The 13555-nt window shown below is 34.5% G+C and overlaps 1 protein-coding gene across 5 annotated transcripts in view; it reads right to left on the reverse strand.

The window, feature by feature from the left end:
- NSUN6 (NOP2/Sun RNA methyltransferase 6) overlaps positions 1 to 13555 on the reverse strand; it is a 52029-nt gene that overhangs the window by 13706 nt on the left and 24768 nt on the right. For all 5 annotated transcript variants that reach the window (XM_081298778.1, XM_081298779.1, XM_081298776.1 and 2 more), the window contains 2 exons: positions 3439 to 3558; positions 50 to 194 (listed from right to left, as the gene is read on the reverse strand). In XM_081298778.1, the coding sequence (XP_081154904.1) occupies positions 50 to 194; positions 3439 to 3558 (265 nt within the window). The remainder of the gene's footprint in view (positions 1 to 49; positions 195 to 3438; positions 3559 to 13555) is intronic.

Consider the following 13555-nt stretch of genomic DNA (forward strand, 5'->3'; position numbering starts at 1 on the left):
AAAAATGCAATGACAATTTGCTCATTAAAAGTAACAAAATTTAACTCACCTTCTGTGTTCTCAATCATATCAAGTTTAAGTGCCTTTGTTCCATCAAAGCAATATGCCTTGATGGAGTTCAATCCAAATAATGAAGCATTCTGCTTGATTTTTTCTATTTTGTTGGATATTTTGTCCAGTGCTATTACTTCTCCCTAATATAAAAAATCAAAAGTAGTCATGAAAAAACAAAAAACAGATGAAAAATTAGTATTCCCCACTATCCTCTCATTCCTACTCTACAAACTCATTGAACAAACATATAAAATTTACAGCAAATAATTTAAGTGTTTCCTTTTAAAAGATATCCTTGCAATAATTAATCTTTCTTTTTTTATTGTTGGTTGTTCAAAACATTACATAGTTCTTGACATATCATATTTCACACTTTGATTCAAGTGGGTTATGAACTCCCATTTTTACCCCGTATACAGATTGCAGAATCACATCAGTTACACTTCCATTGATTTACATATTGCCATAGTGTCTGTTGTATTCTGCTGCCTTTCCTATCCTCCACTATCCCCCCTTCCCCTCCCCTCCCCTCCCTCTTCTCTCTCTACCCCCTCTACTGTAATTCATTTCTCCCCCTTGTATTATTTTTCCTTTTTCCCTCACTTCCTCTTGTATGTAATTTTGTATAACCCTGAGGGTCTCCTTCCATTTCCATGCAATTTCCCTTCTCTCTCGCTTTCCCTCCCACCTCTCATCCCTGTTTAATGTTAATCTTCTTCTCATGCTCTTAGTCCCTACTCTGTTCTTAGTTACTCTCCTTATATCAAAGAAGACATTTGGCATTTGTTTTTTAGGGATTGGCTGGCTTCACTTAGCATAATCTGCTCTAATACCATCCATTTCCCTCCAAATTCTATGATTTTGTCATTTTTTAAAGCAGAGTAATACTCCATTGTGTATAAATGCCACATTTTTTTATCCATTCATCTATTGAAGGGCATCTAGGTTGGTTCCACAGTCTTGCTATTGTGAATTGTGCTGCTATGAACATCGATGTAGCAGTGTCCCTGTAGCATGCTCTTTTTAGGTCTTTAGGGAATAGACCAAGAAGGGGAATAGCTGGGTCAAATGGTGGTTCCATTCCCAGCTTTCCAAGAAATCTCCATACTGCTTTCCAAATTGGTTGCACCAATTTGCAGTCCCACCAACAATGAACAAGTGTACCCTTTTCCCCAAGTCCTCGCCAGCGCTTGTTGTTCTTTGACTTCCTAATGGCTGTCAATCTTACTGGAGTGATATGGTAACTTAGGGTGGTTTTGATTTGCATTTCTCTGACTGCTAGCGATGTTGAGCATTTTTTTCATGTACTTGTTGATTGATTGTATGCCCTCCTTTGAGAAATGTCTGTTCAGGTCCTTGGTTAATCTTTCTTATAGTTAGCTACTTTTAATCAATAGAAATCAAAACTGAAAATAGTGTTTGCAATCTTCAAGAAGCTCAAAAACACCTATTGAAAGTAAACATCAAAAATTACCAATTTGATGTGACTTCCTCACCCCTCAAAGAGGATGAACTAATGTATGAGACATCTAACTTAAAGTACCTTTATATGCCAATAAAGGTTACTTATAAAATTGATAGTCATTTTAATATTTTTGAGCTATTCACACAAAATTCCTATAAATTCTTGCAACTAAAGGCAGAAAAAGAAGAGCCAAAACCTCTGTACATCCCAGCAAAATATTCTGGAATTGATATTAAAAACACTTCAAAATTACTTTATATGATAAAATTTGTGTTAAGTCAAAGTTAAGAAAGATGACAATTTTAAGAATGCATTGTAATACTTTAAAATGTACTATGAAATGATTACTGCAAAAATGGTGCAATTGACTTTTCTATGTATTTTCTTTTGTTCCTTTTGTATATATCATCTGTCTATGATATATGCCTCAGGGGCATAGACTGATAACAGAAAATTTGCTAATAATGTCCCTAGATTTTTTTTTGGTTTTCATCACTTTAATATTGTGTTTGAGTATTTTTCAAAATGTTCATATTTACTTGTCTTCCTTACCTCGATGTGATTTTTACCCAGCATTATAAAACTGGCTGAAAATGAATATATCTATAATATTCAGATTCTCTTTGGAAAGACTTTACTAGAGAGAATAAAGTATGTATGAATAATAGCCATCAGGCAAATATAATAAACATGTCATAAATTAAAAGGCGGTTATTTTCACTGTCAGATCATATCATAATCAATCTGTACATTTTTAAAATATTTATTTTTTAGTTGTAGTTGGACACAATACCTTTATTTTATTTATTTATTTATTATGTGGTGCTGAGGATCAAACCCAGGGCCTTGAACATGCTGGGAAAATGTACTACTGCTGAGCCACTATCCCAGTCCCTCAATCTGCATATTTAAAGTTTCAAGAAAACTGAAAAAGGATTTGCATTAAAATCTATAGTCACAAAATAAACCCTTCTATTTCATGAGCTTTATTTTAAACACTGTTGGCATTTTTTTTTAAGAAACACTATTGGTATTTAATATATTTATCCTTCAAGAGTTTTTCCTGCCACTACTTAAATTCCTATTAGGCAAAGAAGAGTATAATTAAACACATAAATATATCAATGCTTTATCCCCAGTATCTAACACAAAGTAAGTACTAAAGAGTGTTCAACCAACCAATCAAGGGCTTTAGACTGAGAAACTGGTAAGTATTCAGATTTTAGGTACCATTTAGTTTTATAGAGTTTGAAACAAAAGATGGCATCAGATGGCTAAATACTTCTCCAATTAAATAAAATTGTAGGCTATAAGGCTATAATGAGTTTTGAAAACAGATAAAACCAGTCCATGATAAAGCACTTTGCAAATATACATTCATAGGAAAACAATAAGATCTCAACCAAAGTTATCCAAGATCACACTTACCTGCATTGTTACAAAGAAGCATATTTTATAATTAAACTAAATAAGATTTAAGATACTCAAGATGCACACATTCTGTAAGTATTTATATGTGTTTATTTATGTATTATATATATCTATGTGTATAGATATCAACATATACATTTCCACCCTAATAATATACTCTCAATATTTAGTGGTAGAATAGTTAGAACAAGGGCAAAACTTTAAAAGAAAGAATATGAAAAGATCTCTTAAATGTTTCAAAGTTAATTATATGAGGAAAGAATTGTATTTTATAATGTAGAGTAAATTGAGGATTCAATTGGGTCTTCAGATAGTCTTCACAAATAATTGTTTACTGAACTTAATGTTTGGTGAACTGACATAATTGAACAATTTTCACTTTGGATAAATCTGAAGTAGAAGTATAGATGTGTTTTCTAAGTTACAGTCTACCCTCACCACTGAAATAGGTAATACATCGAATAGTTTTGTTATGAAGATAGTCTTACCTGATCATGCATTAGTGTTGCTATATGTGTTGTTTTGCCTCCAGGAGCTGCACACAAATCTAGAATCTTCTCTCCTGGTTGAGGATTTAAAACATGAGTTACTACAGCAGACGGCAAATTCTGAAAAGAAAAAAAAGCATCGATGCAATAGATTATCAATGATTCTAAATAATTTTTAATTTCAGAACCAGAGAATATAAAGAAATCTTCAGTGTAAATTCAGTACAGCATCCCCAAATTTGTTAAGAGTACAATTTCTATAAATATACTAATGTCAGGAGATCAGTATTCCTAGAGTATCCTACGACCTCACACAATACATCTACCTGCACATAAACACATAGGACATATTTTCCAGTCAATTCAGGGTCCTTCCCTGATGTTTTCTGGGTATCAGCAAAACAATAATTATTATTATTTTTTTTACTTCCAGTGGTTCTCAATATTTGAGAGAATAAAATATGAGAATGCTCTGGCTCTTTTTCTAAAAAAGTAGACTTTACAATTTGCGGGCACCGCCATCATCTAATGTAAGAATCCTCAATTTACACTAAGTTCACACAGAAGTCATGTTTGTGTTCCTATCTCCATGATACCCACAACATTTCCAGAAAGGAAATGTTGTGGGTATCATGGAGATAGCAGTAGGTAATATTAAATCATTGTTATTTGAATTATTATATAAAGACTGCTATTTCAGGACAATAGCCCTGAGTAAGACAGGTGTAATACTATCACAAAATAATCCATTTTTAAATATTTCTTGGGCAAGGGGAAGCAAATAGAGGCCAACAAACATGAAGTAATTTTTAAAGCCAAAAGTTTTCAATTTCTACCAAAATACTTAAAATTATATCCATAAGTACACCCTCTACAACTGACAAGGTTGCAATCTTCCCAAAGGAATCCAAGATTAGCAATTCAAAAAGGAAGATCCATGGTGAAAAAGCAGTTATGAATGAGCAAGTTTTCCCTGTGACTATACAAAGCATTAAAATCAATGCAATTTAGGGCATATGAAAAGCAATTCTTTACACTAAAGACTAAAACCTATTTACAAATAGTTCATCTTCATGGGCCTAATTTATTCCAACAGTACTTAAAAACTGAACTCCAAAACAGAACATTAAAGCATGTGGCTACTAAAAATTGTTTGATGCTTTATCTAGAGATAGCTGATAAAGCTTCACTCATAATTATTACAATCTAGCATTCCTCTCCCACATTACTTTCTTTAGTTTGCTCCACAGGGCCACAGTATTACTGTCTTTTAACATACTAAACCTATTTCCTTCTCCAATTAGAATAGACACACCAGAAAATAAGGGTGTGGATTGTTTGTCTAAATATTTCTACTATATCATCAACATGTATATGCATCTTGCATATAATGAATGCTCAATAAATATTTGTCAAGTAAATAAATGAATCAGTACCCTGAGCTCTAGCCACTGGCCACAGTCTTGGTGTCCCATTGCAGCCATGTACCGTAGCTGTTGAGTTGCATTTTGCCTCTGCCATGTGTCCCTTTGCCAAAAGCACCAAAACCTACAAAGGGGAGCCCATGCCTGTTATTATAAATACAGGAGTGTGTAGGAAAATATCCCCCATTGAAAATATCTCAGCCAGGATAAAAAGAAGACAATAAAATTAGAGATGGAAAAACAGATACTATCCCAGACATCACTGAAATTCAAAGGATTACTAGGGACTTTTGAAAATTTATATTTCAATAAACTGGAATGATACAAATTTCTAGACAGATATGACCTACATTGAACCAAGGGGCTATAGAAAACCTAAACAGACCAAGAGCTAACAATAAGATCAACACAGTAATAAAAAGCTCCAACAAAGAAACCCATATACAACCACAAGATTGGGATACTAATTAGAATAAGATGTACTCCATGTTTGTATAACTGACAAATTATACTCTACTCTCATGTAACTAAAAAGAATGAGCAATTTTTTAAAAAGAAAAATAATAAATAAATTGCTGAAGGGGAGAAAAAAACATGACCAGATGGTTTCTTGGCTAATTCTACCAGACCTTTGAAGAACTAATGCCAACACTTTTCAAATTATTATATGAAAGAGAAAGTGAAGGAATCCTTCCAAATTTATTCTATGAAGTCATTTTCTCTAAAATAAGGACCAAGACAAGGATGTCAACTCTTACCACAACCATTCAATATAGTACTTGAAATTTTAACCAGAGCAATTAGGCAAGAAAATAAAAGGGACATCCTGATCCCCAAACTAGGACACATTCATGAACAAAAATTAAAGACCAAATTCCCTGATGTATGCAACCCAGATGGAAGAATCCTTAATAAAATATTAGCAATTTGAATTAAACACGTTAACAATATTGTATATCATGATCAAGATGATTTCATTCCAGGGATACAGGCATGGTTCAACATATGCGAATCAATAAATTAATTCATCACATATAGAATTTAAAAAAGGTCTCCAACAAAATTTAACACCCATTCATGTTAAAAACATTGAAGAAACTTACCTCAATGTCATAAAGGTATATATAACAAACCCAAAGCTAATATCATCCTAAACAAAAAAAAAAAAAAAAAAAAAAAAAACAGAACATTTCCTCTACAGTCACGAACAAGATAAGGACATTGACACTTACCACTACTATTCAATATAGTACTTGAAATTGTAGCCAGAGCAATTAGGCAAAAGAAAGAAAGAAAAAGGGACAGATAGAAAAAGAAGAAGTCAAACTATCACTGTTTGCAGATGATATCTTAAACTTAAGAGATTCAAGAAACCACTAGAAAATGACTACAGCTGATAAATTTATTAAAATAGCAGGATTAAAAAAAAATCAGGGGCTGGGGTTATGGCACAGCGGTAGAGTGCTCACCTAGCACATGTGAGGCGCTAGGTTCTATCCTCAGCACCAGGTTCCATCCTCAGCATCACATAAATAAAAAATAAAAGATATTGTGACACCAGAACTGGGGAGGGAGGAGGAAATCAATATACAAAAATCAATAGCTTTTCTATACAGCAACAATAAATCCACTGAAAAATAAATCAGGAAAGCAATTCCATTCATAGTAGTTTCAAAAACAAACAAACAAACAAAAACTTAGAAACAAATCTAACCAAGCAGAAAGCCTCTATAATGAAAATTACAGAACACTGAAGAAAAAAAATTGAAGACAACACTACTAGATGAAAAGACCTGCCCTGTTCTTGTTTAGACAAAATTAATGCTGTTAAAATGACCACATTACCAAAAGCAATCTACAGATTCAATGCATATTGAATAGTAATGACAAAATAGCAATGACATCCTTCACAGATCCAGGGGGGAAAAAATTCTAAAATTCATATGGACGAATAAAAGATCTAGAGTAGCTAAAGCAATCCTGAGCAAAAAGAGCAATACCAGGGGCATAATACCCAATATCAAATTATATTAGAACTATAGTAACAAAAATTACACAGTACTGACAGAGAGAGAGAGAGAGAGAGAGAGAGAGAGAGAGAGAGAGAGAGAGAGAGAAGAGAAGAGGAGGGGAGGGGAGGGGAGGGGAGGGGAGGGGAGGGGAGGGGAGGGGAAGGGAGGGGAAGGGAGAGGAGAGGAGAGGAGAGGAGGTGGTGGTGGGGGAGAGACATGTAGATCAGAACAGAAGACACAGAGACAAGTCCACCCTGGTACAGTCACCTGATCCTTGGCAAAAGGATCAGAAACATGTTAGAAGAGAGACAATCTTTTTAACAAATGATGCTGGCAAAACTATGTACCCATATAGAAAGATGAAACCAGATCACTATCTTTCACACTGCACAAAAGTCAACTCAGAATGAATCAGACTTGTCCAGCATGGTAGCACATGCCTGCAATCCCAGCAGCTCAGGAGGTAGAGGCAGGAGGATCACAGCCTCAGCAATGGCGAGGTGCTAAGCAACTCAGTGAGAGCCTGTCTTTAAATCAAAATGGGGATGGGGATGTGGCTCAGTGGTTGAGTGCCCGTAAATTCAGTCCCCAGTACACCACCCCCAACCCCACCCGAAAAAAAAAAAAAAACAGAATCAAAATTAGGAATTACACCAGAAACTTTCAAGCTGTCTGTTTTTATGTCAGTACCATTCAATTATTGTTACCACAGTATAATTTGAAATTAGGTATTGTAATGCCTCCAGGATAGCTCTTTTTACTCAGGATTATTTTTGCTACTTTGGGTCTTTTATTCTTCCATATGAATTTTAAGATTAATTTTTTCTAGTTCCTGAGGATGTCATTGCCATCTTAACTGGAAATGCATTTTTATCTGTAGATTGCTTTTAGTAATATTACCTTTTTAACAATATTAATAGTCTAAACAAGAACAGCAGAGGTCTTTTCGTCTTCTTCTGTCTCTAAGAACACATCAGTTAAACATGCTAATATATACATACAGGCAACAACTTCCTCAATAGAACTCCCAAAGCATAGCAAATACCAAGAATAAATGGGATAACATTAAGTTACAAAGCTTCTGCACAGCAAGGAAATAATTAAGAGTACAAAGAAAGCATACAAAATGAAAGAAAGTATTTACAAATTACTCTTCTGACACAATCAATATGCAGAATATATAAAGAACTCCAAAAGGACCCCAAAAATAATAATCCAATCAATAAGTGGGCAAATGAACTAAACAGACATTTCTCAAATGAAATATGAATTTAAGACAAATATGAAGAAAATGTTCACTATTTTTAGTCAGAAAATGCAAGTCAAAACAATACTGAGATTTCATCACATTCTAGTTAGAATGGCAATCATGAGGATGTGTGTGGGAGTGTAATATTTATACACTGTTGGTGGAACTGTAAATTGGTGTACTCACATTGAAATTGATAGGGAGACTTCTCAAAAGACTAGGAATGGAACCACTATATGAAATACCACTCCTTGGTATTTCTCAAAAAAAACAAAACCAAAAACTGATCAGTATACTGTAGTGAAAAAACTGATTAATATACCGTAGTGAAACATGCATACCCACGTTTATAGTAGCACAATTCACAATAGCCCCACTACAGAACCAGCCTAGGTGTCTGTCCATCAACAGATAAATGAGTGAAGAAAATGTGATATATATACACACACAAAGGAGTTTTACTCAGCCATAAAGAAGAATGAAGAAAAATTAATGGTACTGGAAGACATGATATTGACTTAAATAAGCCAGACTTGGAAAGCCAAGGGTCATGTTTTCTCTCACACCTGGAAGCTATAAAGAAAAAGGAGGGAAAGAAAGCAGGGTGTCTCATTAAAATAGGAGACTAGTAGACAAGAAGACAGAGACCAGGGAGAGACAAAGGGGACATACTGGGGAATGAAATTTATGTTAAATGCACATACAAATATATCACAATAAATTCCACTATTATGTATAATCAATGTACCAATAAAAATTGCAAAAAAATACTTTTTGTGAAGTTCAAAATTAAAAAAAATTTTAAATAAAAGATTTCTAGTATCTACTCTAGACCTACTGAATTAAATTCTCCAGAGAGATATCAGCCCTGATATGCGGTATTCTTCTGCCAAACAAAGTAATCCCAGTCTAATCAAAAGAAGACATTAGAAAATTCCTAAGAGAGAGAGTCTACAAAATAGCTTAGTCTCAAAACTATGGAGGTTTTAGAAATAAGGAATGACAGCCACTACCCAGGCCAGAAGAGATTAAGAATAAACAATGATTAAATGCAGCCTGGGATCCTACAGACACGCACACAAAAAGAGGTTAAGGGAGAAACTGGTGAAATATGAATAAAATTTAGAGTTTATTGTAATATGGTATACACATTTGGAGTGCTGTAACGTACATGGGGATACTATTTAATGGTTTAATGTATCAGTTTTTGTTTGTTTTGAATGACATAGCAATCTCACTATTACCCAGGCTGGTCTTAAACTTGTGGGCTCTAGTGTTCTTCCCAGCTTAATTTCCCAAGAACCACTGTTGGTTTTCTAAGCAATGACAAATGTACCATCATAATTTGTTACTAATTAGAATTTTTTAAACTATAAAAATATTGAAAAAAGAAAAACAATTGTTACTATTAGGGGAAACTAGGCAAAGAGCATACAAGAATTCTTGTATTATCTCTGTAATTCTTAAATTCCACTCTGTAATTCCAAAATAAAACTTTATTTAATTAGGAAATCTCCAAGAACAGATCCTAGGTACCTACAAGTTCTTTTAAGTTCTAGAAGTGTTTTGATGCATACTAATTTATTCCAGAGTACTGATAACCAGCATGAGGGAATTATAAAATTTGTGAGACATCAAGACTCTGTAGGCTGAAACCTACGAAAGAACTTGAATATCTTTTATGACATCATGTTGGTTCCTAAAACCACAATGCAATGATATGTTATGTCTACTATCAGCCTCTTAGCTTTTAGAGAAGAATGGAAACTGACACCTAAAAGCAAGCAGAATTTTCAATTTGACATTGAAGTATCAGTATCTATTTCAATGACCTGAAGCTCTTGAAAAGTGCTTTGAGATGATACTTCTCACATCATTATACTTTTGGTCTTTTAATTGACATCTAGACTTTATAGTCCTTTGTTCATGTTTGTCTGAAAAGGCTATTGGATTATTTAGAAATTCAAAATTTGTTCTATTACCATTACCTGTAAATATGAGAACTTTTCTATTTGTGAAAAGAAATTCAAGGACCATAATGATTCTTTAAGATGGACATTCTTCTTAAAATAAACTTACTATTCTTCTTTTGGAAATGTTTCTTTTAAAAAAAAATATATATATATATTTATATTGAGTCATATATATATATATTTTAGTTGTAGGTGGACACAATATCTTTATTTCATTTTTATGTGGTGCTGAGGATCAAACCCAGTATGCTAGGCGAGCACTCTATCTCGGAGCCACATCCCCAGCCACTGGATATGTTTCTTTTTTTATTTTATTTTTTTTTTATTGTTGGTTGTTCAAAACATTACATAGTTCTTGACATATCATATTTCACATTTTGATTCAAGTGGGTTATGAACTCCCATTTTTACCCCGTATACAGATTGCAGAATCACATCAGTTACACTTCCATTGATTTACATATTGCCATACTATTGTCTGTTGTATTCTGCTGCCTTTCCTATCCTCTACTATCCCCCCTCCCCTCCCCTCTTCTCTCTCTACCCCCTCTACTGTAATTCATTTCTCCCCCTTGTATTATTTTTCCCTTTCCCCTCACTTCCTCTTGTATGTAATTTTGTATAACCCTGAGGGTCTCCTTCCATTTCCATGCAATTTCCCTTCCCTCTCGCTTTCCCTCCCACCGCTCATCCTTGTTTAATGTTGGTCTTCTTCTCGTGCTCTTCTTCCCTAGTCTGTTCTTAGTTACTCTCCTTATATCAAAGAAGACATTTGGCATTTGTTTTTTAGGGATTGGCTGGCTTCACTTAGCATAATCTTCTCTAATGCCATCCATTTCCCTCCAAATTCTATGATTTTGTCATTTTTTAATGCAGAGTAATACTCCATTGTGTATAGATGCCACATTTTTTTATCCATTCATCTATTGAAGGGCATCTGTGGACCAATGGTACAGAATAGAGGACACAGAAACCAATCCACAAAACTACAACTATCTTATATTTGATAAAGGGGCTAAAAGCATGCAATGGAGGAAGGATAGCATCTTCAACAAATGGTGCTGGGAAAACTGGAAATCCATATGCATCAAAATGAAACTGAAACCCTTTCTCTCGCCATGCACAAAAGTTAACTCAAAATGGATCAAAGAACTTGATATCAAATCAGAGACACAGCGTCTGATAGAAGAAAAAGTTGGCTACGAGCTACATACTGTGGGGTCAGGCCCCAAATTCCTCAATAGGACACCCATAGCACAAGAGTTAATAACTAGAATCAACAAATGGGACTTACTCAAACTAAAAAGTTTTTTCTCAGCAAAAGAAACAATAAGAGAGGTAAATAGGGAGCCTACGTCCTGGGAACAAATCTTTACTCCTCACACTTCAGATAGAGCCCTAATATCCAGAGTACACAAAGAGCTCAAAAAATTAGACAATAAGATAACAAATAACCCAATCAACAAATGGGCCAAGGACCTGAACAGACACTTCTCAGAGGACATACTATCAATCAACAAGCACATGAAAAAATGCTCAGCATCGCTAGCAGTCAGAGAAATGCAAATCAAAACCACCCTAAGATACCATCTCACTCCAGTAAGATTGGCAGCCATTAGGAAGCCAAACAACAAGTGCTGGCGAGGATGTGGGGAAAAGGATACACTTGCTCATTGTTGGTGGGACTGCAAATTGGTGCAACCAATTTGGAAAGCAGTATGGAGATTTCTTGGAAAGCTGGGAATGGAACCACCATTTGACCCAGCTATTCCCCTTCTTGGTCTATTCCCTAAAGACCTAAAAAGAGCATGCTACAGGGACACTGCTACATCTATGTTCATAGCAGCACAATTCACAATAGCAAGACTGTGGATATGTTTCTTAAGGAAACTGTTATTTCCTGGTCTGGCCTGCACTAAATTAAGCTATTTAGATTTCACTGTATCAGATATGACCCAGTTAAAAACGTGGTGGTTCTGAATTAGTCTGTAAAGGGCAAGAAATTTATTGATTGGTGCTGGGGATTGAACCCAGGGGTGCTTTACCATTGAGCCCCAACCCCAGTCAATTTTATTTTAAGACACCATCTTGCTAAGTTGCTGAGGCTGACCTTAAACTTAACAAGGCTCCTGTCTCAGTATTCCAAGTCTGGAATTACAGGTGTGTATCCTCTTGTCTAGCTTGTAAAAGGAAATTTAATCATGTACAAAATAAACACTAGACAAGGATTTCTGGGAAGTTGTAAAAGAAGTATTTGGGAAACTTAAGGACTATGTGAATTACCTGGAGCCCCCACTTACTCAGCTCAGAACCTGCATTTGAAACAGGCCCTGCAAGTGATTCAGATCTTCCAAGAGTCACACTGTAAGCATTGGCATATGGTCAAGAGCAAAGGCTTTAAGTCAGAAAGACCTACATTCAAATTCTGGCTTTCTTGATTTATATGTGGCAATCAGCAAACCCTAATTTAGCCACTAGAAAATTACTGAGTGTCTACTATGTGCACACACTTTAATTCTCTAGGCTTCCATTTCCTTGTCTATGAAACTGAAGGTTTACAAGTAGCGTATGAAAAAGTGTATCCAGAACACTCAGCATGACACATGGAATGCAATACCCACTCAATTAGGTGCTAGCTGGTATTACCATTTTCATTTTTAATAAGTTTACTGGCCAAAGATCATCAATGTACATTTTATACAATAAAATAGCTTTCATTAGGGAAGTGACAAAAATTCTACCCTCAGATACAAAAGATTCATTCTAGCTATAACATCTCATGTTCCTTGTCATTAAGTGATAAAGAATATGACTTTATGATGCTACTTGAATATTTTGAATCATAAACTGTTTCACAATTTATATTTTATGTACTTGTCAAGTTGATCTTAAGGTTACAGGTGAGGGAAAGTAATGATCCTAGTATAAGTATCAAAAAATATATAAAAATTGCACTATACTGATTTTTCTCTTTTCCAAAGTCAAAACTAAATCATGGGATAAGCAGGTATATGGCCCTTTCTTTTACTGAAGAGAGAAATAATATCGTATTAGATTCTGCAAGCAATGATGCATGGCTGTATTGTCAGATGATCACAAGTGTTTGAAAATGGATTATACAACAAATAAGCAAAAACCAAAAATTAAGCAAACAAAATGACCAAAAATGATCCACAAGCCATTGTGTATTAGGTTATAGAGTCTAATATTTCACATTATTAATAATGTGCCAATAGATGACAATATAAATCATTTTCTGATTATTCACCACGGGAATTATTTCTGAATTTGTAAATAACTTTTGGTTTAATACTAGAAAGAGAATAAAGCACATGGCAACTGAACTTAAGTTTGTAATCAGACTCTACCAACTACTAGTGGTGTGAAGTTGGCCAAAAACAGATCTGGTTTTCAGTATCTTCATCTTATATTGAGAAAATCAACATCTAACCAGCAAAT

This window comes from Spermophilus citellus (assembly GCF_964194105.1).
Source record: "Spermophilus citellus genome assembly, chromosome: 6".
Taxonomy (NCBI): domain Eukaryota; kingdom Metazoa; phylum Chordata; class Mammalia; order Rodentia; family Sciuridae; genus Spermophilus; species Spermophilus citellus.